This window comes from Pholcus phalangioides, unplaced genomic scaffold, assembly GCF_987345545.1.
Source record: "Pholcus phalangioides strain wild (caught in Gottingen) unplaced genomic scaffold, Ppha-v1.0 ptg000013l_1, whole genome shotgun sequence".
Lineage (NCBI taxonomy): Eukaryota > Metazoa > Arthropoda > Arachnida > Araneae > Pholcidae > Pholcus > Pholcus phalangioides.
This window is the reverse complement of record NW_028301606.1, coordinates 37417448-37442309: the sequence shown is the minus strand read 5'-3', so window position 1 is coordinate 37442309 and position 24862 is coordinate 37417448. Positions and strand designations below refer to the sequence as shown.

At 34.1% G+C, this 24862-nt stretch overlaps 2 protein-coding genes across 3 annotated transcripts in view; one reads left to right on the top strand and one right to left on the bottom strand.

Moving 5' to 3' along the window:
* The first annotated feature begins 87 nt into the window (after positions 1-87).
* On the top strand, positions 88-18068 carry Dus3 (Dihydrouridine synthase 3). Its single transcript, XM_089241338.1, has 12 exons — positions 88-306; positions 4380-5223; positions 7460-7501; positions 9287-9439; positions 10844-10960; positions 11160-11339; positions 11690-11786; positions 12786-12864; positions 15510-15645; positions 16350-16402; positions 17698-17826; positions 17972-18068. The coding sequence occupies exons 1-12, from the start codon at positions 245-247 to the stop codon at positions 18042-18044; spliced, it is 1965 nt and encodes a 654-aa protein (XP_089097464.1). The 5' UTR covers positions 88-244; the 3' UTR covers positions 18045-18068.
* Positions 18069-20626: 2558 nt separating this feature from the next.
* LOC149079058 (RPA-related protein RADX-like) overlaps positions 20627-24862 on the bottom strand; it is a 37224-nt gene continuing 32988 nt past the window's right edge. The window contains exon 14 of one of the 2 annotated variants that reach the window (XM_089241336.1): positions 20627-23866. In XM_089241336.1, the coding sequence (XP_089097462.1) occupies positions 23686-23866 (181 nt within the window). In that variant the 3' untranslated portion in view covers positions 20627-23685. The remainder of the gene's footprint in view (positions 23867-24862) is intronic. The other variant, XM_089241337.1, reaches the window with a different exon arrangement.

Below are 24862 nucleotides of genomic sequence, written 5' to 3'. Positions count from 1 at the left end.
TTTATATCACAATATAATGTTTAAAATTATCAATTTATTTTATCGTTTTTATCACTGATTTTTGTTGATGATGAATTTTTTTTTATTCTTTTAAGTCAAAGCTGCAAATACAGCTTTGGTCAAAGTCGTCTCGTAAGCTTCAGACGTTTGTATTTACTTTTCGTATTTCTGGCAATTCGTCGTCGATGTAATAATAATAATTATTAGAAGTCTGATTGATTTTATTCGAATTCCTCCACCGAAAATGGAGGAAAAGAGCGATTCCAAGGTTCCGTCAGAACGTGGTGTAGCCATCATCAAGAAAGAGTGAGTTTTTGTATATGTATATATATATATGTATATACATATAATGCGTATTTATAACACGTGGTTTGAGAAACGCTTAGTATCACTGAAGGGTACTTCTAGACCAGGGGTGATCAACCTTTCGAAGAGTGCGGGGACACGTGAGTGATTTGAAAACCGCTCCGGGGCCACTCAAATGCAGAGGCGGATTCGTGGTTTTGCCGCTCTTTCATTCTAGTCCAATTTTCTGGATCACCCTTTCCTCGAATTTGCCACTTTGGGCAAAGCTCGGGAACAGCTTCGGTATAGGGGACAGGTTGGCGATTTTCGGCGTCAAATATGTCCGACGACCCCATCAGAAGTCGCCGAGGCCGTTACACACATTACGAGCGCCGAAAAAAAAAATCGCCAGCATAGGAAACAATATGAAAAATATCATGAAACGCAAGAGAAATGGAAACATAAATAACAGCTGAATTGAGCGAGCATAAAAATGCTAAAACCAACAAGCATAATTATAATAAAAAAATAATTATAAATGAAAACCTGGACTCTCTTTCCGGGAATCCGAGTTCTTATAAATAAACAACGGTCCTGCATGTTGTATAAATAAATATATTCTATGTATTATAAATTAAAACCCGGACTCTCTTTTCGGGAATCTGGGTTCTCATAAATAAACAACGGTAAAATAAATAAATAAAATAATGAAGATGCAGGGGTATCCTGCATGTAGAAAAGAATAAATATTGGAAAATATTAAAGGTACAACCTGAGGGAAAAGATATCCAAAATAATTCCAATTAATCTGACACACACACTACATTATATATACAGAAGGAAGAGAAAATATGAAGAACTATCCCAATGGTTTTTCAAAACGCCGCGGCTATAAGGTGACGTCATTTGCAAGAAAAAAAGAGAGGGAATAGAATGGAAAAAAGGGAAAACCCATTTGAAAATAACAGTGAAACCCGTTTGAAAGACGCGCTAGGGACACGGAACAACGACAACCCAGCAGAACAACAACAAACCAGAGCGTGGCAACGATGGCAACTTATCGCCGGAAAAAAAAGTCGCAAACTTTGCGTGTCCCCTATACTGAAGCTGTTCCAAATCTCGTTAAGCTCTCGCAAGGCCCCCACATGCTTGCTCCCCCCCCCCCATAAAAATGTCCCTGACTCTAAGTCACTCTTTTACCCACCCACATGCTTGCTCATACTCTAGATCACTCTTTTGGTTGTCCACCAACCTGGTCTTTCTCTCTCTAGATCACTCGTTTTGGTTGCTTACTGACCAGGGTTTGAGTTACAGCCGTATTGTTCTGTTTTGATGTTACTTCATCACCCACCCTTAGTAAAAATATGAAATATTCTTAATAGCATCTTAACTCGTTGCGTCAAAAACGTGTAAAACTTTTCACTATATAGTTTGTGGGCACCTGAACTAACATTCTCCCTATTGATTCCCCTACAGAGCCACTTTAGTGATCTCTAAATACTTAGCGGAGGTAGGGGGAGAGCGCTGAAAAAATTTTGCTGAAAGGGGGGAGGATCAGAGTTTTGGTCACTTTCCCTAACAAGGGGGGGGGGAAGGGATCAAAAATCGCTAAAAATTTGCTGACGTAATACTTGAACGGCTCCTTATTTTAAGTATGTGCTCAACCCATCGCCTAAATATGGCGTGCCTTAAGTGGCCTCGGTACACTTGCAGGTAAATTGAGTGGCTCGCGGCGCATTCCTACCTCATTTAAATGACTCGTGGCATATTTCCAGATCACTCAAGTGGCCCACGGCATATTTACAGATCACAAATAATCTGCGGCGCTGTTCTAGATCACTTAATTAAGTGGTCCCAAGACACGTTTTCAAATCAATGAAGTGGCCCCACACTCTTCAAAAGGTTGAGTTAAGTTGTAATGTGCTGCAAGTCAATCAGGTGGTCTGAAAGTGTGCAGCGGGCCACCTGAGTGGTCTAAAAATGTGTGAAGAGCACCACTAAAATAATCTATAAAAAATGCATCGATCCACTTAAAGTGTTAATGTATTGCAGACCATTAGGTGATCAGTGTGCTGTGAGCCACAAGTGATCTCGAAGTGTGCCGCGGACCACTCAAATGATATGTAAATGTGTCTCCAACCATTTACAGTAATCTGCAACTGAACTACTAGCCACTTAAGTGAACTGGGGGTTTGCCGCGAGTCGCTCAAGTGATTTGGAAATGTGCTTGGGGTCACTTAGGTGATCCGGATATATACTGTTGGCAGCGTAAATGATCTGGAAATGTGCCGCTTGCCACTGAGGTAATCTGGAAATGAGTTCTACTTAAATGATTTGATGATCGTTCGTGAGCCACTTGTGTGGTTTTGTTATTTGTCCTGGGCCACATAAGATAACTCCAAGGGCCATTGATTTGCATGTGCGTTTTGAGGCATAACTAGGTTCGTGTGTGTATCAAGGATGTTCAACATTCTGTAGAATGTGGGCCATTTCATTGATTTCGAAATGTGTCGCGGGCCACTTAAGCTGACCTGTAAATATGTCTGGGTCAATTGAGTACTCTGGAACTGCGCCGCGGTGATCTGTAAATTTTCCGCTAGTCACCTAAATGATCTGGGAATGTGCCGCAGTATACTTAAAGAATGTGAAACTGTGATGCAGGTTACTTGAGTTATGTTTTAAAAGTTTCATGGGTCAGTTGAGTGCTCTGGAACTGTGCCGCAGCAATCTGTAAATATGCTGCGACATATTTACTGATCAGGGAATGTGTCGCGGATCACTTAAATGACGTGTAAACGTGCCGCATGTACTTGAGTGATCTGGAACTCTGCCATCAGTCACTTAAGTCATCTAGGAATGTGCCACAGGTTATTTAAGTGAAGTGGAACAGCAGCTGGGGTAACTTGGGTAATTTGGAACTGTGCCGCGGTGATCTGTGAATGTGACACTAGCCACTTGAATGACCTGAATCTGTGCTGCAGGGTCTCTTGAACAATCTGGAAGTGTCACTTGGTTTATTCTTACAAAATAAGATTTTAAGTTGTGAGCCACAACAGATGACTCTGGGGCTACATTCGGCCCGTGGACAATGGGTTAAGCATGCATGGGTTACATTTCTATGGCACCTAGACAGGTTTTTTTCTTTCTTCGAAAAGAACGGGGGGGGGGGGGAGGGGGAATTGGATCACGATCAATATTTGGACTTTTCAAGTAAAGTAGAAATTTGATTAATTTCTTTCTTAGTTTTGCTTTTTTATTTACATTGTTTTCGATACCACATTCTGTGGAAATGAAAGATTTTTAAATTTGTTAGAACTTCAGTTTTTTAAAATATCTATAGATAATACTATAATTAAAATATATAAGGTGTGAATCTCAATGGCACAACATTTTTACATGCTATGATAATTTGGCAATTCCATTTTTTCCCTCCTATTTTATTCCTATTTTTTGTCAATGGTGTTCCTATTTTTCCTACTTTTTTTTCCAAATTTTCACATCTAGGCCTGAATATACCTACCTGTGGGCCATACATATTTTGCCGTCCTTCTACGTTTCTAATAATTTTTTAATCGTTCATTCCTCAAATTTTTGCTGCCCCTCTGTAAACAATTCCTCTACTCAAGTGATTTAGAAATCCATAGTGCACTACTTCAATGATTTAACAATCTTGTATAAGCCACTTTCTTAGTTGGATAAACAGTCTCAGGCTGGGTGAAACAGGTCTAGGCTAGGCCTTTGAATGCTTTTTACATTTCATGACGCATAGTTAAAATTTTAAATTGAAACATAATTTTTTTTATATGGGATCTATTTACTCTGGATAGTGGTAATAGACAAGAAAAGTAATGCAAAGTTTACCCACAATGTGAAGAAAACTGCAGCTAGACGCATTTCGGAACTGTAGCAAGCAAGCTTCTTCATCAGTAGCTAAAAAAAAAAAATTTTAGTAGTTTAATTCTGTAGCATTCTGGTTTATTTTTTCTTCTAAGAATTTGTTTGGTACTATTTTTCAAGCTATGTTTTTTACTTTAAATATATTTAATCCATTAAGTTATCCTTAACAATGTGTTAACTTTTTTTCTCTCAACTAGGTACATTATGGAGAATCATTCTAGAGAATTAAATGTCAACTTCGTTTCTGCTAGAGACAAAAACAACTTTGTTCTAGAGGATGGACCACCAAAGAAGAAACTCAAAGGACAAAATAAGCATCGACCCCACAATAAAAAAGTCCCAAAATCAGAAAAGTTGTGCTTTTCTTTCAGTTCTACAGGTACATGCCCTTTTGGTGACAGGTGTACGTATAGCCATGACTTGGCCACCTACATGGAACACAAACCTGCTGACATCAAAGACAGTTGCTATTTATTTGAGACATTTGGGCGGTGCCCATATAGTTTATCTTGTAGGTTCGGCTCAAACCATATTGTAGATAACAAAAATATCATTGATCAGCAACTTGTTGAAAAGTTTAAAGACAAAGAATTAATCATCAATACTTTTTCAAAAGATCTACAGTTTGCTTTGAGACGTCGAAAATATGATTTCAGCAAATCACATGCAGTGTTGAAGGAAATTAATGTGCGTGATTCTGCAAGTAAGAATAAGTCAAACCTTAACAATGAAAATAATAAACAGCTAGAGACAGAGACGGATTCGAACATCAAAAAGGATTTTGATAAAATTAATAGTCAATCAAAATCTGATACTGCCAAGTTAACTGTTTCAGAGTCTAAAGAATATAGTGTCCTTCCAGATTCCCATGCCACTGCTTCATGTGAAACCACTGAAGTGGGAGATCCAACATCGACATGCGCTTCAGAAATACTACAGATTCCAGGCACTACCAACTCTTGCAGTCAATTATTAAATCTTAGTAAGGACCTGCCTATTGACAAAGATGAGATCAAACTTCGATCCTCTGAGATAAAAAAGGTTTTTTTCTTTCATTTTCTATGTGTGTTTATATGCAGGCATTCGGGAGATATGTATGCTCAAGGGGCTTTAATTGTACTGAGAGTGTTGGCGAGTTGCATAAACATTTCAGCAGTACAGACGGTGCCAGTTGAATGTCTTAGGAGCCAAGCCTGTTTTTCTTAAGAAAAACCTGTCCCAAGTGATGTTTTTTTTTACCTTTTCTGGACATACTGACCTCTTCCCATGTTGAAAGACACACTGGCATATGAAATCAGAAAATTTTGTATCATTCAGCAATCGTATATAGAAAATTTTAGGTGCCAATACAGATTTTCTAGTTGCCATGACGATCTGGCACCTGGGATTTTTCAAGCACTGTAGTTCTTTCTATGTGAAGAAATCTCTTTCCCAGAGAGCAGTCAGACCTTCAACATATTTGCATCACAGCTGGACAAACCACAAAAAAATCTAGGCATCAGAAAAAATGTTTAGGCTCCCAAAAAAATTTGTAAGGTGTTGAAAAATTTAATTTTTTGATAAAGGTCCAACCTAATGCTGCTTTTGATTTTTTCAGGGTGTAGTGACCCACTTTCATATGTTTGGTAGAGATGCTGCTATAAATTCCAAACATTATGTGATGCTCTCAGCCTACAATTTAGTAACTACACAAAGGAAATTCAAGTACTTACCATTTTCACTTTAAAATATGGGAGGTAGATGGCAGCACCATAAGAAACTGAAACAAGTTCAGCTCCGGGCAACACGTATATGTTACGCTGAAATTTTGCTGAGAAATATGCATAAGGTACATGTAGGGCTAAGCAGTAGTCTTTTTAGTTCAAGCAAGTTTTATAGCTTATTTGAGTACCGACAGATAACCAAAGACATAGAAATGCCTTGAGTGGATGTAATTTTACTTTTTTTTCTAGTTTTTTTTTCATCAATTATAAAGATTTATTGATGAAAAAAAATGATGTAAAATAAGATTACGAACATACATGTATCTTTGTAAACTTATTTTATATCAGACCCATCATTTCAACTTTTTCCTGGGAAAGGGGCAAAAAAAAACATTTACTCATTATATGTGTATATATATATATATATATATACACATACTGTATGTAAACACCATTTCTGGTGTATTTTTTAAATCCTAGGGGATGGGGGTGATTGTCCTAAATGACAGTGGCAGGCCTGCAGGAAATTGAAGGGTTTGGACAAATAAGGGTCTGTGTTAAATTTTTGTGAAATCAGTTTTTTGGCTGAGAAATGTTCCATATAGCTTCCATTACAGGTCTAAGTTAGTTCCTCCAGAAATCCACATATTTTGTTGCTATGCTATTTTAAACAATTGTGATTTCTATAATTGGAACAAAAGTCTATGTTGCCATTGCATCTCAGTTATTTTCCAAGATGGGAAAACGGTCTACATTACTCTAAGGTAGAAAATATTTTCCCTTTTCAGCAATAAAAGGGCTGTGTCTCCCGCACAGTTTGAAAAAACATTATGGAATATTATTCGTCCGAACCCTTCAATTGTAATTCTACCAATCTATAAGATTTGTCACAACAAATCAGTGGTTCTTGAAAAAGTGTTCAGTGAACCCGTGGTGGTGTGGGAATGCAGATAAAAATATCATTATTAACCACTTCACGTGCAAGCATTTTGCAAGAAATTTTGATTATCTCTATTTGATGAATCAGCGATAAATCTGGTAATTTCGTTCTAACCTAATTGTACATTAGGAAAGGGAGAAAAAAAGTATCTACCATCTATAATAGATAAGTTTTTATCAGTATGAATTTTTTTTTTTTTTTTTTTTTTGTAGTGTTACAATAAAGCTTCTTATAGTGGTAAGAAGAGAGGAAAGAAAATAGAGCTTGATGCCGGCATTTGAAAGCCTCAGACAATATTTTAAAACAGAGCTTGTTTGAATTTATTTTACTGGCATTTGGATGCTATATTATGTCTGTGATCATAAAGAGGTTAATGTAAGAATGCAAACTGAAGTTCATTGGACTTACAGCTAAATGAAGAGCTTAAGAACTGCTGTTCTTAACATTGAAAATTTAAATTATTTTATGTTCAAGCTCCTTGTATCTTATGCAAAGAAAAACATTTTTTTTGCCTGAATGAAAAAAAAAAAAAAAATTTTTTTTTCTCATTTATATTTAAGACAATTATCTATGCAAGCTTCTAATATTTAGAGTTTTTATTCTTTTTCGTGAATTTCTCTTCTTTGAATTGCAGATTGATTTTAAAGACAAGCTTTACTTGGCACCATTGACAACAGTATGTTATTTTTGCTTTAAAAAAATTGGAATTTTCATGATCATGAAAAAGAAACGACACAGTAAATACCCATGTCTCTTTTTCTTTTTAATGTTATGAACGTGTCTTTAAGCTAGCAAATACAGTTGAGGTCTTTTAATAGGAGCATTTTTGAAACACTATCGTAATTGTTTGAATTACGAGATGTCTGCCTTAGAAATTTTAATGATGATTTTTCTCAATTTTCACGCTTATTCTTTCATGAAATAAACAAGTAATTGAGGCATTGACATGGAAAAGCATGTAGGTCACAAAAAACAAATTTTACAATTACAAACACAAATGGCACAACAGGCAAAGTATCTAATGAGGTGGCTGAAAAAATATGCCCATAAAAATTATGAATGTCAAATACAGCAAAACTTCACTACAATGATAAATCCCCGTACAATGCGGGCATACGCAGGATCAACCTTTGGAGGGGATGATCATGAATATTCAATACAATCCCAACCTGCTTACTCACTGGTGGGCCGTATATACAGACGTCTTGCAACCCTAGACCCCATCTCTGTTTTCTTCGTAAAAAGAGCTCTTATAGCACCTACGATAAAACATTCTTTCTGACACAAGTTTCGCGAGCTCGACCATGCACTATGCGAATTAAGTTGGGTCCGGACCCGCATCGAAAAACTTATCCACTCCCCCACCTTGAACCACTCAAAAACCTGTTTTTAGTTCACAGCCAGCATGGGGCGGTTTTGACGAAAAACAGGTTTTTGCACGTTTGGGCATCGAGTAGAGCGGCGGGTTTAGACGCTGCTTTACAGATTGCCTTGCCTTGCATGCACAGACAAAACACATCGGCTTTGCGTTTGTGTTCTCTCGAACTCTCTCACGTGCATAAACAAATTCATTGTTATGGTAAAAATCAATGCAATTTTAAAAAAATAATAAAAATAAGAGTAAAACACCACAAGAAACTCAATGACCTGATTTTTTTTTAAACCGATTTCCATAGTATTGATAGCGTCTCCCATAGCTTCGTAATTTATTGCGGCTGTCCATAGAAACTACGGATAATCTGTAGCAGCTGGCAACTCTGCTACTATGTTTATCATACTTCTTTCTAAACATGCCAATGGTGTTAGAATTCACGACCTCTGGAAGTAAGCTATTCCATTTATTGACAACCCTATTAGAGAAACACATTAGACAGACAAGACAAATTACAGGACAAGCAAAACTTAGTTTCTAGGCATGTTTATGTCACCATCTTCCACTGGTTTTTACTATTTTATCAGCTGAAAAAATAATTTCAAAAATTTTTTTTTTTTGCTTGCATGCTTCTCTGTGTCAATGCCTCATATTATTGATATGAACAAATACTAAATTTTTCTACTTCTCATATTAACAGAGCATTTGACTGCACATGAATTTATTAATTCCTGTATGATTTTTTTTGGGAAAAAAATTTACAAGGCATTAAAATTTTTATGATTCAATATGCCTTTGAGTGCATAAAATGTGCTCTATCAGATGAACTATAAAATATCTTTATCAAAAGAACTTTGATAAAAAAAACCATATCACAAATTCTTAAGAGCTATAATGACGTTAAATTGAAATCAATTTTGTTTTGAAGAACGAATCCTTAGAAAAAATTTTGTTGAAATCAATTTTTGATTTTTTTCAATTTCATAACTAATTTCTCTTTTGCTATTGTATAAACCATGTATTCTTATAAATTTGAATTTTCTCTAGTTAATTTTTTTACTTGTTTTCATTTTTTTTTTGTTATCTTAGGTGGGCAACCTACCTTTTCGTCGAATATGCAAAGAATTTGGAGCAGATATCACATGTGGAGAAATGGCCATGGCAACAAGTTTATTGCAGGGAAGTCCCTCAGAATGGGCATTGCTAAAAAGACATCATTCTGAAGATATATTTGGGGTCCAGGTATGATTTTAATTCAGTGCTCCTACCACTTTTACAACATTGACACTCATATTAACATCAGCCCTGGTGATGATGAATTAATAATAAATAGATGATAAACTTCAGAGTGTCTGTTTATGGTAAAAACCTGTCATTCATCATCAAGTATGAGGACTAACACATACACATTATCATTAGCATGACCAAATTTAAATGAGACAAAACTGAGACATCTAGCCAATTTGCTCACCTGAAAGTGCCTGTTTGTGACTTAATTATGACATTACATATTATGTTCTCCCAAGATAACTAAAAAATTAGCCAGCACAGGTCTTTTAAACCAAGACATATGGACACCCTATCATGAAATTTAGACAAAGTATTTATAAAACAATAATAATTTTTATTAAACCAAGATTCTTCACACCTTGCTTAGTATTTTCTATAAGCTGCCTCAAAAAACAAAAATTCAGTAGTAAAAACATAACAATTCAATATTATAAACTTAACTGTTTTATTTGTTTCGATGCAATTTTTTGAAGCATTGTAAACAGTGTGTTGGCTGGCCTTTACAATTGTTACAATACATCGTTACTTTTTAGTTTTCTTCGTGGCATACTGTCTACCCTTTCTTTTACATAAACATTTGTAGCATTTTTTACATCTTTGTCTACATCGCCGCCAGATGAAGTGAAGCATGAATTCAAGCACTGTCTCACAGCGAAAAACATGAAAATTGGCGCTGGCATGAACATGTTAAACCTACTATGTCAGTATTATTCTGCTGCAGTTCTTCAGCAAGTATTGGTGAAGTAAAACAATCATCAAGTGGTCATATTTCTATGAGGTTTCCGATAAGATTCAGTGATTCGCATTGCTACATTTTTGGCCAAAAACCAGTATTTTTGTTTCCTTTATAAGTCAGTAAGGATAGATTCAATGGACCGAAGCAAGAACATCTGTATTAGGGTAAATTAGATGCCACAGTTTGACAGAATATTTGGTGTGCATGAAATAAAAAGTGTCTATAACGCTATCTGTCAAATTGACCAATCGTGGTACTTTTAGGTAAAACTAAAAATGTTATTAAGACCATTTTTTTTAACTGATAGTTGGATAGCATAATGTTTCAGTATTCTTAGGAAAATTCATGAAATTTCATCATTCTGAACAATGTTTCGTTATGAAGATGGAGCAAGAAGATCGAAAATGGTCAAAATGACCGGCTTGGTTCTTCTAGTGTGAAAGAAAAACCAAAATGTCATACTGGTGTCTAAAATTATGGTTGAAAATGAAGACATTTCTAAAAGAAACAGTTAAAGTTAATGTAGATTTGTGAATAGATCTGATTTCTCTTTTTATTTTTCAAGCCAAACCGACCTATAGTGCAATTAATTTTTTTTAACTTGTTTCCCCCTCCCCCAGTTATGTGGTGGATATGCAGATGCCATGACCAAATGCTGCCAAATATTAAGTGAAAACATTTCAGTAGACTTTGTTGATCTAAATATGGGTTGTCCATTGGATATGGTTTACCAGAAAGTAAGTTTTTTTTGTCAGAGTAATAATTTTCTGTTTCAGTATTTTATAATGGTTTTCAATGAATTTGTTTTATAATGGTTTTTCATGAATTTGATGATGGGGGTATACAACTTGGATTTGATATGCATCATTTAGTTTTTTTCTCTTTTGAAGTCAGTGCTGTTTTGATTTATTTCAATTGATGATTGTTTTTGAACAGGGATCTGGTTGTGGGCTCATGAATAGAGCAAAGAAATTAGAAGAAATTGTTCATGGTATGAGCTCTATAATGGATATTCCACTAACAATAAAAATGAGAACTGGAGTCGGCACTGAACCCACTGCCCACCATGTCATTGAACGTCTCCTTAAGTGGAAGGATTCAATAGGCTTAATAACTGTAAGTTATGGAGTAATTCATAATTTATATCTCGTTTTGGTGAATTGTGTTGGAATCAGGGTGGGGGACTTTGACTATCAGTGCAGCTGTTGTTTTTCCCCTTATTATTCAGATTCTTTTTATCAAAAAATATAAGCAACTAATTATAAATTTTTTACAGAAATTTAAGTAAATTTAGCATTTATACTTGATTGTAATGGAAAAGCAGAGCTTGGTCTGTGAAAGGGTCTGGTTTTTAAAAAATAGTCAAGATTGTAAAGAAAATATCATTTCTATATTTTTTTTTTATTAAAAATTTTTTTTTTTTTAAATCTGATGCATAGATAATACCACTTTTTCTTTTGCAAAAGCTTCATGGGAGATCTCGATTACAAAGATATACCAAATCTGCTGATTGGGATTACATTGACAAATGTGGTAAACTTGCTTATCCAATACCAGTTTTTGGTAAGTAATCATTATTATTGATTCTTTTATCTTTCAAAACTTTCAAGAATGTCTTCAGTTTTATCTGCTATACATGGTTGCCCGATTCCTGGCTCACTAAGCGGTTCCAACCAGCTTACAAAAGGTGTTCCAGTAGAAAAGTACAGAAGAATTCATTCTAACTTATCAATAAATACCATAATAAATACTTAGACTGACCATATTTCATTCATAAAAATGCAGGAGATAAGAATCCATACAAATCAATTATCGATTCCATTCCTTTGACAATTTGTTTTGGCTATAATTGCCAAAGGCATGTTGCAAAGTACCACTAAATTACTGAAAAATCACCAATGACAGGAAATAGAGGGATATTGCAAGTCACATTAAATAAAAATTACCATAATTCACCAAAAGGAAACGTATGTTTGACAAGCATGTGGTGAATTTATTTGTAAGACTATGATTATGATAGTCATAATCCTATTATTTGCATAACTTATAGATTATAACCTTAATGCTTGATTTCAGTAACGAATGAAAATTGAAGCATGCTTTATTGAAAATACAGGACACTTTACCAAAACCTTTGAAAGGCAGAAGTTACATGAATGTCCCATAAAATATGAGTTTTATGCCCATCCCTGTATATACAAGTTTCTGGCCCGTAGACTGAAAAAGTTGTGTATTTTTGTGCTATCAGGTTATCAAGTAGCTCCTTGATGTGTTGTTTCTCATTAATTTTTGCTTTGTTACGCATAAATATTTTATTGATCAAAGGAATTTGCTATTTCTTTAATGTGTATGTGTCTCAGTTGTTTTACTTTTAATGCAAGGACTTTTCTTTTATAATTGTGTGTGTTCATCTTGCTTTTATTTTTTAATATGTCTCTGGAAAAACAAAATTTGAAATGCAAAACTACCCAAGCTGTTTTTTTTTACTCCTTTCTTAAGGAAGTTGCATGAGGTATCATGTTTGATATATGCTATCATGTTCAATCATCTCTTTCTATTCAGGAGGAGGTGATGTTCTATCATTTGAAGAATATAATTTACGCAGAAAGGAGACGTCTGTATCAGGTGTTATGATTGCCAGGTATGGTATTACCTAATCACTGAATTATGAGTTAAATAATGTTTAAAGTTGAGTTAAAAAATGATATATGCAGGACTTACAAAATTGCATGCAAGTTGTTTTCCGTGATACCAATGCTGAGGATTACATAAACATAGATGGCAATGTACATACAAACTGAACCTCCCACAATAGATATTGATACTCTCAGTGAAAATTTTAGGGAAAGTCAAAAAGAGGATGAAGATGAGATTGTCATTTTCCTAAGAAGGAACAGTATAGGCTGAAGTTATACAAGGATGACATCACTCTCTGCTACCATATGAAGGTTTTTTAACAACTGGCTGTTGCAAAGATATATTTTGGAAATAGAGAAATTCAACTGCCCCTGCGGGGAATCGAACCCACGTCCTTTCACTTTCCGGGTGAACGCACTAGACTACAGAGGCACTGAATCGCTCAATTTTCCCTTTCAGTGTACACGAGCTCTAAGGAGAGATTCGGTGCCTCTGTAGTCTAGTGTGTTCACTCGGAAAGTGAAAGGACGTGGGTTCGGTTCCCCGCAGGGGCAGTTGAATTTTCTCTTTTCCCAAAATATATTTTCGCAACAGCCAGTTGTTAAGAAACCTTCGTAGGGTGAAGTTTCTGTCAAATTCAAAGAACTGCAGAAATTTTGCTTTTTTTTTTATAGCATAATGAATGCATTTTTTGTATGATTTCTGAAACGAAACTTTTTACTCACTTGTACCCTCTCTATTTTTTTATATGTTTTGGAAGGGAGTGATGCCCTGGTCTCCAACCAGGGCACATAGTCTGTTTATTTCAGATTTGTCAGGATGCCACTTTCTGGCCAGAAACTGGAAACTCCATAATGTAACATTTGATCATTTTTGTCGCACCACAGTCATTTTCTGCACATGAGAGCTAATTAGATTGGGACCTATGATTTATTGCTGATGCCAAACAGCAGGCTTGCTTTTTTTATACTCATCGAGAGGTTGGTGTGCTAACCCGTCAATGTGGACTCACTGCTTTACCAATTTTTCCTATGGTCATGTCGCCTTGTCTGTTGTACGCCTGTGTCAGGAAAGATATTCTGACAAGGACGAACCGGGTGTCGAACTCGCGACACCTCTACACATCCTTTGGCACTTTAGGCAAATATCTTATCGACCTGGCTACTGTGCCCCTAACATTTTTTACTTTTTTGCTGCTTTCTTCCTTTAAACATTCATTTTTCGTGTTCTTGTCTTGTGATCTAGTTCTTTTTTAACTGTTCCAGATCTTCTGTTGTTAGGTCTTTCGAGTGTTATTTAAGAAATTCACCTGCAAATGTAAAGCTCCAAATGCCCAAGGAAACTATCTTATCTATAATGTCAGCATTTTCAGCAACAAGTTCCGGGGAAACTTATTAAAACCAGAGTGATGCAGGGTTCAAGCTACAGTCGCATTCTTTGCAGAATGCGAAAGTAGTAACCACTTTCGCAAAAATGCATACAGGAGGTACGAAACGAGAAGACACCCAACCATAAATCATTAGCATTGCAGCATTTTGCTAAAGCTTTATCCCCCATTTTCGCTAAAGGAATTTTTTATCTAGCTTAAACCCTGGAGTGATGTCATTGGATTTGTCTTAACGAGATCTATCTTCAGACATCAAAAACACAAATATATTCTGAATAGTTGAGGTATGAGCATTTAAAGCATTGCATCACATAATTTTTTGGGGATGCATCCAGTATTGTCAGATGATTTAAAAGACATATTTACAGCGAAATATACTTTTTAGATTGATTTTCAGTTAGACATAAATTAATGAGACCTGACATTAATTTTGAAGAACGCAACCGAAATTTTTTGTGCTCCTCCACTGACATAAATCTGAAAAATCTGTGACAGCCGAGGCAGTACAAACCTGAAAAAATCTCAGTAGGCCAAGGTATCACTGTATTAGCCCTATAGAAAAAATGGCATGTTATTTGGGTACTTTTGTGATTGTTGGTTTGTTTTTCTATCACAAACAGTTCAAGTGAAGAAAAATGTATAAGGATAAGACGTAATACCCTCTATATAAGCTCAGTTTGAAAGAATTATAGTTCTCAAATTATATAATTTAGATAACTGTTTTGAAAAATTCCATGCTATATAAATGTAACTTTCATGTAATCGTACCATATCAAGTGTCATTATTAAAGATTTTTAATCTGACCCAATAGAGAAGTTTTTTTTATTTGTTGAGGTATTCAAATATGCTTAGCAAAATATTTTGTCTTTGGAATTTGAAGTAGAAAATGAATTGAGGTCACATGAACATCAGTTTCCCAACCTTTTTGTCCCATCGCCCCCTTCAGTATTTTTTTTTTATCCCATTGCCCCCCCCCCCAAAGCATCCTATGTTATACCCATAGCTTCTACCGCCCCCCTAGAACATTCCATCACCCCCAAGGATTAATGCACTTGTTGGGAATCACTGGTATAGATGATATTGTTTATATATGACGATCTCAAAACTTTTTGATTGTAATTATTGTTTTGAGTATTTTATAGTTGGATTCTGTTATCTTGTGAATGTTTTAATATTATGTTTAAGAGTCATGTTTACAGTCTGAGGTTTATAATCTCAGAGAATGTTCTATTTTTTTTTTTAAATTCAAAAATGTTTTTAGGGCTGCGCTTATTAAACCTTGGATATTTAAAGAAATCAAGGAGCAATCACATTGGGACATATCGTCTGGAGAAAGATTTGACATTTTGAAATCTTATGTTAATTATGGTTTGGAGCATTGGGGATCCGATACAGAGGTGAATAGCTGTTTATTTCATTTTGATTTTTTGAACCAAATTGCATTTTTTAATTATGATGGCAGAAATAAGATTTGTTATACTTCTCATTATTATTTTTTCTCCTATCAGAGAATTTTGGCTGCTTTTTTTTCCTTACTCTTAAATTTGTTGATGCTTATTTCAGGGCTTGACAAATCAAGAATAAATCTAGGAACCAAGCATATTTCTTTTTCCCGAGCAAGTAATAACACATTAAATTTTTTAGTCGCCATTGCAACTTGGGATTTGTCAAGCTCTGGCTTATTTTAATTCCCTATTTTAAGCATGTAATCAACAATTTTTATTCAAGAACTAACCTTCGTACATTCAACTCTAGATAGCTTGATAGATTCAGAGAGCAAATAGGCCAGTTCAGTCATTGACCAACTATGATGTTAAGGAAGCATCACAGTCTGAGAACTTACAAAATCTCCAAATTATTCAGTGACGTTCTTTTTTCTTTCAAGTGTTGTTTAGTTTTTAGAAATAGGTAATGGGGGGAGGGCGCTGTCCACATTTAAAAAGCCAGGGAAGATACGAAGATTCTGAGACTTTATAAGGAAGCGCCCTAAGTAATAACATCACACGTGTTGAAATTCAATATCATGACCTTGCTTTTTGTTTTACATCACATTTTCAATGTGAAAATAATGAACTACAATGTTTACTTTTCTCTTTTATAGGGCGTTGAAAAAACGAGACGATTTTTGCTTGAGTGGCTATCTTTTCTATACAGGTGAATTTTTTTTAAATATAAAATATTGTACACTACATTTGTTTGAATGTACTGTGAGAATACAATAGGGGACATGAGATTTGCTAAGAAATTTAAATAAACAAATATATCAAATCAAATTTTTTTCAGTAATGCATATTAAGAATGAAATCACATGAACTTAAAGTGATTGGGGGATATTCCGAAAACTATATAATTCTAAACTATGGTGATATGTCCAGTGGATAATGGTAAATCAATGGACGAAGTCAAGAATCTTCTGTAATTCTGATTTAAGTACAGTGATACCTCGACTAATGAATGCCTCAGCTTACGAATTTTTTGCAGCTAATGAAGATTTTTCTGTTTTGGCTTACAAATGCGGATTTGATTAAGCAATATTTTTTTTTATATGGATGGCCACACTAACATTAAACTGCCATTACAATAAAATTAGCCATTATCTCCAGCTGAAATTTGGGTCCGTTTTTCGGATCTGTAAAATTAACCCTTTACAAAATACAAATTAATGAAATCGTAAATTTGACTTTTCATTTTTTTTGTGATTTAATTGCTTCCCACAAAATTAATGACCCTTTTCACAAAAACAAGACCTTATTCAGACTTTTTTGTAGACTCCTGATTATATGATAATCAAATCATCAAAATTACTTTTCTTTCCTTCAAACAGAGCACAACTCAGGTATTACTGTCACTTGAGCCTTATTATTTTATATTCGTTTTGAAATCTTTTCTCACAGGTGTACCTCCGTTTCTCTTTCTAAATTGTTTCATGTAAAATAAAAGATTCAGCTAATAGAAAATACATTGGCAAAAAAAGCCTGTTTTTAGAGCATGTATTTTTTTTAGTAAGACTCTTAGCATCAAACTGAATAGTCAGGACAACCTAGGAGCTTATCTTTTTCATCTGCATGTATCAGACACAGAAATGACCTAACCAAATCAGATCATCGGTTTTGAAACCGGCAGTCCTAATATCCTAAAACCATTAAAAAACTTTTTTGGAAACTACAAAATTTTTTTTTATCAAGAAGTGTAATCCACACAAAAGCAAATTCTCTGGCTTCAGTTTAATGAAAGGAATAAAAGTTGTGTGGGTCATGTTTTCTGAGGAAAACCTAAATAAAATACAAGGAGACATATAATTTAAGCTGAGGAGCGCTGAAGTTTTTTTTCTCCCTCATATAATCTGAGGATTATAATCGAGAAATCACATTAACTAATTCTTTGCATTATAAATTATTTTTGGGATTGACAAGTCGAAAATTTATTTTGTATTTATTTTTATAATACAGATACATTCCTGTTGGTTTGTTGGAATATGTTCCTCAGCGAATAAATGAAAGACCACCACCATATCATGGTCGTGATGATTTGGAAACATTGATGGCTAGTCCATCATGCGCTGACTGGATAAAAATTAGGTATGGAAAAAAAAAATACATATATATATATATATATATATATACAGACATTTTTTTTTCTAATGTAGTGAACATACTATTTGTAAAAATATTAGTATATATATTTTTTTAGTTTTCAATATGCAATGCCTTCAATTTTTTCCAGTGAAATGCTTCTGGGACCAGTACCTGAGAACTTCACGTTTTTGCCAAAGCACAAAGCCAATGCATATCAATGAAAGTGTTATCCAGAAATGTGAGAATTTTTGAGAAAAAAATAAATTTCACTTCTACTGTTGGAGGTTTCATTAAAAAAAATTGTTTATGGTTCTTAAAGACTTGTATGAATTTTTTCTGCTTAGCTGAAAATTATTTTTTTTTAATTTCATGTAGAATAATTTATATCATAGCCCTAACATTCTACATTATGTTATAGCATGAAATTTTAAAATCATTGTAATATAGAAGTGGCAGTTTTCACGCGGCCCATCTTAGGCTTGACTAGAATTATATATGTACCTAAAAAAACAATTATAACTATCAGTTTTGGTTTCAAAGAAATGTAACCTTTTTTTTTTTAGGAAAGAGCTTCTCTGAATAGACCTTTTTTGTGTTTCCCCAGTCAGTGTAGGGATAAGTTGTTAGCAGATGGAGCTGTGAAATATAGTAAAAATCTGCAATCACCAGGACAATTGTCCAATAAGCGAATTTCCATTTCCTGCTCTGTCAGGTTATAAAATTGTTGAAAATTGCTTTTTATTTGCATTGAAATGTTAACAAATGAACAGAACACTATTCATGAAGTTGATTTTTAGTCTTTCAGCAGTTGATATTTTTTGCTTAGAATTTGGATAGAAGTGATTTAGTTTACCAACTGAACAATTAAAAGTCTCTAGTGATATAATAATTGAGACTTTTAATTGTTCAGTTAGTAAACTAAATTACTTCTATCCAAATTCTAAGCAAAAAATATCAATTGCTGAAAGATCAAAAATCAACTGAGTTGTGCTCGGTTTAAAAGAAAGTAGTGATATAATAATTCTTTTTCTTTCTTTCAAACCGAGCACAACTCAGTTCCTAATTAGGTATTGTGAATATATATATACACACAGTAAAACCTTAAGTCGACATTTTCCTTCAGACCCTTCCAGCTCTCATAGACCACAATGTTATTAAACCCTCGTTTACTCGTCGCTAATTTCGGTTAAATCGTCAATATGAAAAAGTTTGAAAAAGAGGAACAGACTATTTATATGGCTCCCATTAAAAGCATTGCCATATGTTTAAAAGTCACCATAAAATCCTATATACCTAAACGGAACAGTTTAAGTAACGAAAGTTAGGCTGGAGAAGTTCATTTGCCGAATAAGGTTTTTGGAACGTTGGAGACTGTTCAGGCTAGATCTCATTTCTCCCTGGGCTCCATTGGAGAAAGTGGACAAACCGAAAGACACCCAAGCTCTGTCGCAAGAAGCAACGTAAGCACTTCGACCCCTGGGGGGGGGGGCAGGACATCTCCGGCAAAACAAAAATTTGTTGATATGTCAAAGATTACATATAGTGCAAGGAAATAAAAAATTATGTAAATCGAAGAATTAAAGTCAAAGTGCAACGGGCACAGATAATAAATAATCATAGAAAGCATGGGCTCTCCTAATTTAGGGCTTGAAATTTAAACAAAATATCTTTATTGAAAAAAATTAGATATTCTTTCCCAAGTTCAGGTCTTCTGTTTACTTTTCCATGCCCAGGGCCCCTCCACCAAGTTAAAAGTGTTCGAGATTACTTTGTAGTTGCATCATGAACTACTGATGAAGAATTCAAACACTTAAATTAAATTTGATGTACTATATGTAAAATTAATGTGCAATAGAGAGTTCTGTTATGAAGAAAGGCTACTTATTCAAACAGTTGCTCTGTTAGTCTATAAATCAAAATGTACAGTACATTTCACCAGAATAATTTAAGTAATAAGAGATAAAAAAGATAAAAAAATTGCTATTATTTTTTCTTTCGCAATCTATAAATTTTATTAATATTGTTATTTTGATTCATACTTTAATAAATGGCATATTATAAATTTATACGATTTTCACAACATATAACATTAAAACTGACGGCACTCCGCTTAAGCCGTCATAATTTTTTGATAACTTGAGGTGACGACTTATCGAGGTTTTACTGTATATATATATATAAATATTATTTTTTTTTCCGATAGCATTGGGAATATAAGATGACAAGTAAATTGGTTAATCAATAATGGATAACCTGAAAAAGCAATTTTTTTCAGACAACATTACTGAAAAATTTTAGATGATCATAAAAGTGAGCTTCAGAAAGTAAAGTTAGTTTCCCTCGCACTACCTAAATTCATCATACAATGGAATTCTCGGGAATTTGCAATGAATTGGTGAATGTTTCAAAAGTTCGAATTCGAAAAATGGAGGAAAGTTGGGAAAACACTAAATGCAAGAAAAACAGTTTAGTCACATTTAATGCTCTTTTCCCCCAAACTTTCTTCTGTTTTTCTTCAGTGAATATTGCACTTAGAAATGCGAGTTTATTTTTTGGTTGGCATCTGGACAGACAGGGCAACAACTTTGCACTATTGGGTCTTGAGCACCGGGTGTCTGTATAAAAAGTTGATTTTTATTTTAATATTTTTCTAATTGGAAGCGTGTCTCTAAGATCAACACAATTCACCAGTAAAATACCATATGCCCTGTCACCTATGCACCCTGTATACATCCAATTGTATTTCCTAAAGTTTTAGAAAAAAATAAAATCTTAGAAAAAAATAAAATCTTTGAAAAAAAGTAAATATTTACAATAAATTAGTATTACTTCACTTCGCAACTAATTTATACTCTGGTCTCGGTAGACAGCATACAATATATACAAAAAATATATTTATAAAATGTTAAACATTTTGAACTAGATATACACGAGAAAGGTAAGCGAGAAGTAACGCCATCCAAATATAAGAATATACTTAAAATTTCAACAAAATGAATATAAATTCAGTACAAGGTGAATTGCATAAGAACTAAGTCAAAAAAAAAATAATAATATAGGTACAGCGGAAAATAATTTTTTCTTTTTCCAAATATCTTCCCTCTGATGACATGCAATAGTCCCATTGCTCAATCCCCCTTTTTAAAGCAAGTAGAGGTTTTATCTGAGAACTGTCGCAGTTGAATCTTGCCTGCACAACTGAAATAACATCAGCATCTTCATTGAATTTTCTGCCACAAGCTTCTTCAATGTCGAAAACAGCCAGAAATAGTATGCTGTGGGATCCAGACTTATATCTCGTTTTTTAAATTTTATTTAAAAAGTTACAAATTGTGCTGAAAAAGTTTGCGACAACACACTTCAAAAAAGCATTGTGAATTGGTAAGAAGTTGGACGTTACATCACAATAATGCTGCCCACATGTCACTACCTCTGTTCAGCGATATTTTAGTTTATGCAATAATAAAATCATGTCACAACTCCCTTACAGTCCATATCTCAACACAATATGAATTTCCGACGTTGAAGGAGAAACTTCCTACGAGAATTATTAGTTATTTCAGCTGTGTAGGGTTCAGTGAGACAGCTTCCAGAAAAAGTCTTTTTCTGCTTGCTCTAAAAAGGAGGATTGGATCATTGCATATTATTCTGAAAAAAGACATTTGGAACAGAATTTATTTTTTGCTGTACTTATTTCTTCATTGTCTAGGATTTTACCCAGCTTTTATAGAATGCACCTTGTATAAAACTTATCGGTTCAAACAGATGAGTAAAAATACTATATGATAAATAAAAAAAATCTACAGAAAGGTAAATATCTGTGAAATAAGATTTTACTCTCAATTCTTATGAAACACCTTGTATAATGGGTGGTTTGCGAGAAAATAAATTTGAATGAGTTGGTAAATATTTAAATGTACATGACATTCATAAACGAGTTATAATTGAAAAGAAGAAAGGATAAATTTGTTCAAGTGTTCAAAAATTACCTTGTACCAGTTTTGAGAGTGAAAATACAGTGTGTAAAACAAAATAAAAAAAATCTAAATTTTTATATGGTCCCCCTGTGCTCTAACTGCCAGTTAGGAAGTTGTTTCCCTTAACAAAAAAAATCCACATTTCTAAGTGCAATATTCCCAGAGATATGTGAATTGAAAAGAACAGCGTTAAATGCTGGTGAAATGGTTTTTCAGAGCTTTTCTTTTCAAAATTTCCTCCATTCTTCGAATTTGAATATCTCTATAAAAATAAAAATTACGATTTTTTTTATTTTGTTACACACTGTGTAACAAAGTTTTCACAAAACACTCTGTATAGTATGAGTACAAGGTTCTAAATTTTCCAGCCCTTTGATGTAACCAACTATGCTGCTTACAATGAGTTCCCAGTGAACGGAAGTCTTTGGATACCGTTGGCACTGCCTAATCTCTGGATAGTGAAAAGAGAGCAGTCTATTACTTGACACATTTTAATGTCCCTCTCTGAAAGCTCTTACCCATCTTGCTACTATTCTCCAAGGTAATGCAGATGCAATGCAAGCCTCTTGTAGTTCTTGGTGACAAGTTGTCTGCTTCCAAATTCGAAAGACAGGTGGCAGCCAGCACTAGTTTAACACACAACAAGCATTTTTGAGGAACAAACTTCGTGTGAAGTTCACAACACAAACACGCAAACTAATATCTACTCATTTTTTACCTTGTCCATATTCCTCTGTTGAACTTCTGCCTGTGTGATTTAGTAATAGTCCTTGGTGATACCATTGTGAATTGGGACCTCCAGCACATTCAATTCTTGAACCAGTTCCTCTGCTTTCCCCCCCCCCCCCCGAAAACATTACAATAGTATTCCGACCAGCTCGTCACAACTGCTCTGTTCCTGGTATCACTGTGCACGTGCATGGAGGGAGGAGGGCGTTTCATTTTCTCTGAGGGAGGGTAGACATTTAACTTATTTGTGATATTAATGACAAGGCCTGGCCTTATTTCATGGCATCGCCATAGTACTATTGCCACTATTAAAAATAACTATTATTTCTATCTTTTTACTAAAAAAAAAAAAGTTTATTTTAAAGGGAAACTATAAAAAATAAAGCGATTCGAGGGGGGGGGGGCAAACAGATACACCGCACTGTATTTTCTGTTCATGGAGAAATAAAACATTTGAAAACATCAATAATTTAATAAATACCAGTCTCATGCATACAAGATAAAAAATTCACCAACTAATTAGGAAATGTCCAAATTTTGAATTCATTTCATAAAAAAAAAATTAATTAACACTTTTTAAAATACAATTTGTTTATTTATATTTGCATTTTTAAAAAAAAAAAAATTCTAGACAAAATTTGCCGAATTTTTTAATTTAAAAAAAAAATTTAATCTGGGCCAAGCTGAAGCTGTAACAAGCTTATGCTATTCAAATAACAATTCTGGGCAGATGTAAAATATATAAAAATATATGTATCAAATGAAAATAAAAAAAAATTAAAATTGTTTTTTATACACAAATGTTTATCAAAGAGAAATTTATGTAACATAACTATAAAATTTTTATATTACAAGGGAAATGATAAAGGCTAAAAATTGATGTCCAGCATCAATGAAATCAAAATGAATGTATGTGAAATGAATATAGAGATTTCAACAATGTGAACTCGCATCACAAACAATTTCTCATCGCTCTCTCTGAATAAAAAAAAAGGATGAATGTCAATTTTGTCATCAGATCAGCATGCATCCATGCACCCAAACTAATGCAATAACATGATATTGCTTTCTGAATACCACACGTTCAAATCAGTATGGTATTCAAAAAGCATAGATTTCATTATTAAAATAAATAAAATACATCACTACAAAAAGTTTACTCAGTGTCAAGATCCGCTTGTCTCGCCAAATCAATCTGATCTGGAGGACATGCGAATCCTCGTTCCATAATTACGTAAGTTGTATCTGGTTTAACTTTGTAAAAATCTACTAAAAACACAAATGTCTTCTCCGACACTTGAGGTGCAGTTCTCTGAGCTTTCCTTACTTCTTGCCACCTGAATTAGAAATTAACAACATAATTAGTTATAATGCATATATTGAGATAAACTCTCACACTAGTTAAACTATTGCATTAGTCTCACATAATGTTGCCAAAAACATGCATGTACGCAGTAGTCTCTATGTACTACTACTACTTAGCCTTGCACGAACCCCATACACATTCCTCTGAGGAATTTCTAATAAATTGATACATGCAGGATGTTGTGCGCATATACATAGCCCTATAGTATTTATATTGTCAGAGTTATGTTTGCTTTGTGTTATTGGTGGTGCTGCCATCGGTTTTCTATACTTCAAAGTAAAGAGAGTAAATATGCTTGAATTAACTAAATATTGTATTGAAGGCCTGCTTGTTCTTTGCAAAGAGCCTTTTTGACATAGGAGACTGGCTTGTACTTGGGTCTAAAAGTTGGGAAACTGCAGAAAACCAACCATCACTGTGTCACCACGAGGTTTGAACCTAGATCCTCGCAGCGAGTCCAGAAAGATGCCAATACAACGGCAGTAGTCTCTATACGATACTTTCACCAGAATTTTCATTGAATTTACTTAGCATCAATATAGTCCTTCCAGTGTGAGATTTGGCTATGTTATATATATATATATATATATATATAAATGTCAAATGATTTTATTCTTTTCTTTTAAGAAAAGCAATCATGCATCAAGAATCACTAGTCAGTGACTGAGCTTTCACATTTGGCTTCTCTTTCTGGAAAGTAGAGTCAACCGACATGACATAGCCTAGTCTCATCTCATGCTTGGAAGACTAATTTTTATAATGAATTTCCTGTACAATACAGTGATTATTCGGCCAGCAAAGATAATTTGTTCCATAATCACATTTGCTAGCCAAAACTCAATTTTTCACAGGTTGCTATGGAAAATTGTTTAATTTGTTTGAGAAATTACCTGAAATTTTGAAATTCAAAAAAATTCTGAAATTATCAAGTAACTTTTATAAAACGCTAAGAAGAGTGCACGCACGC

Coding starts and splice junctions, on each gene's coding strand:
- Dus3 (XM_089241338.1), top strand. CDS start 245: ATGGAGGAAAAGAGCGATTCCAAGGTTCCGTCAGAACGTGGTGTAGCC. Junction 15,646..16,349: donor ATTGGGGATCCGATACAGAG/GTGAATAGCTGT, acceptor TCTCTTTTATAG/GGCGTTGAAAAAACGAGACG. Junction 16,403..17,697: donor TGGCTATCTTTTCTATACAG/GTGAATTTTTTT, acceptor TTTATAATACAG/ATACATTCCTGTTGGTTTGT.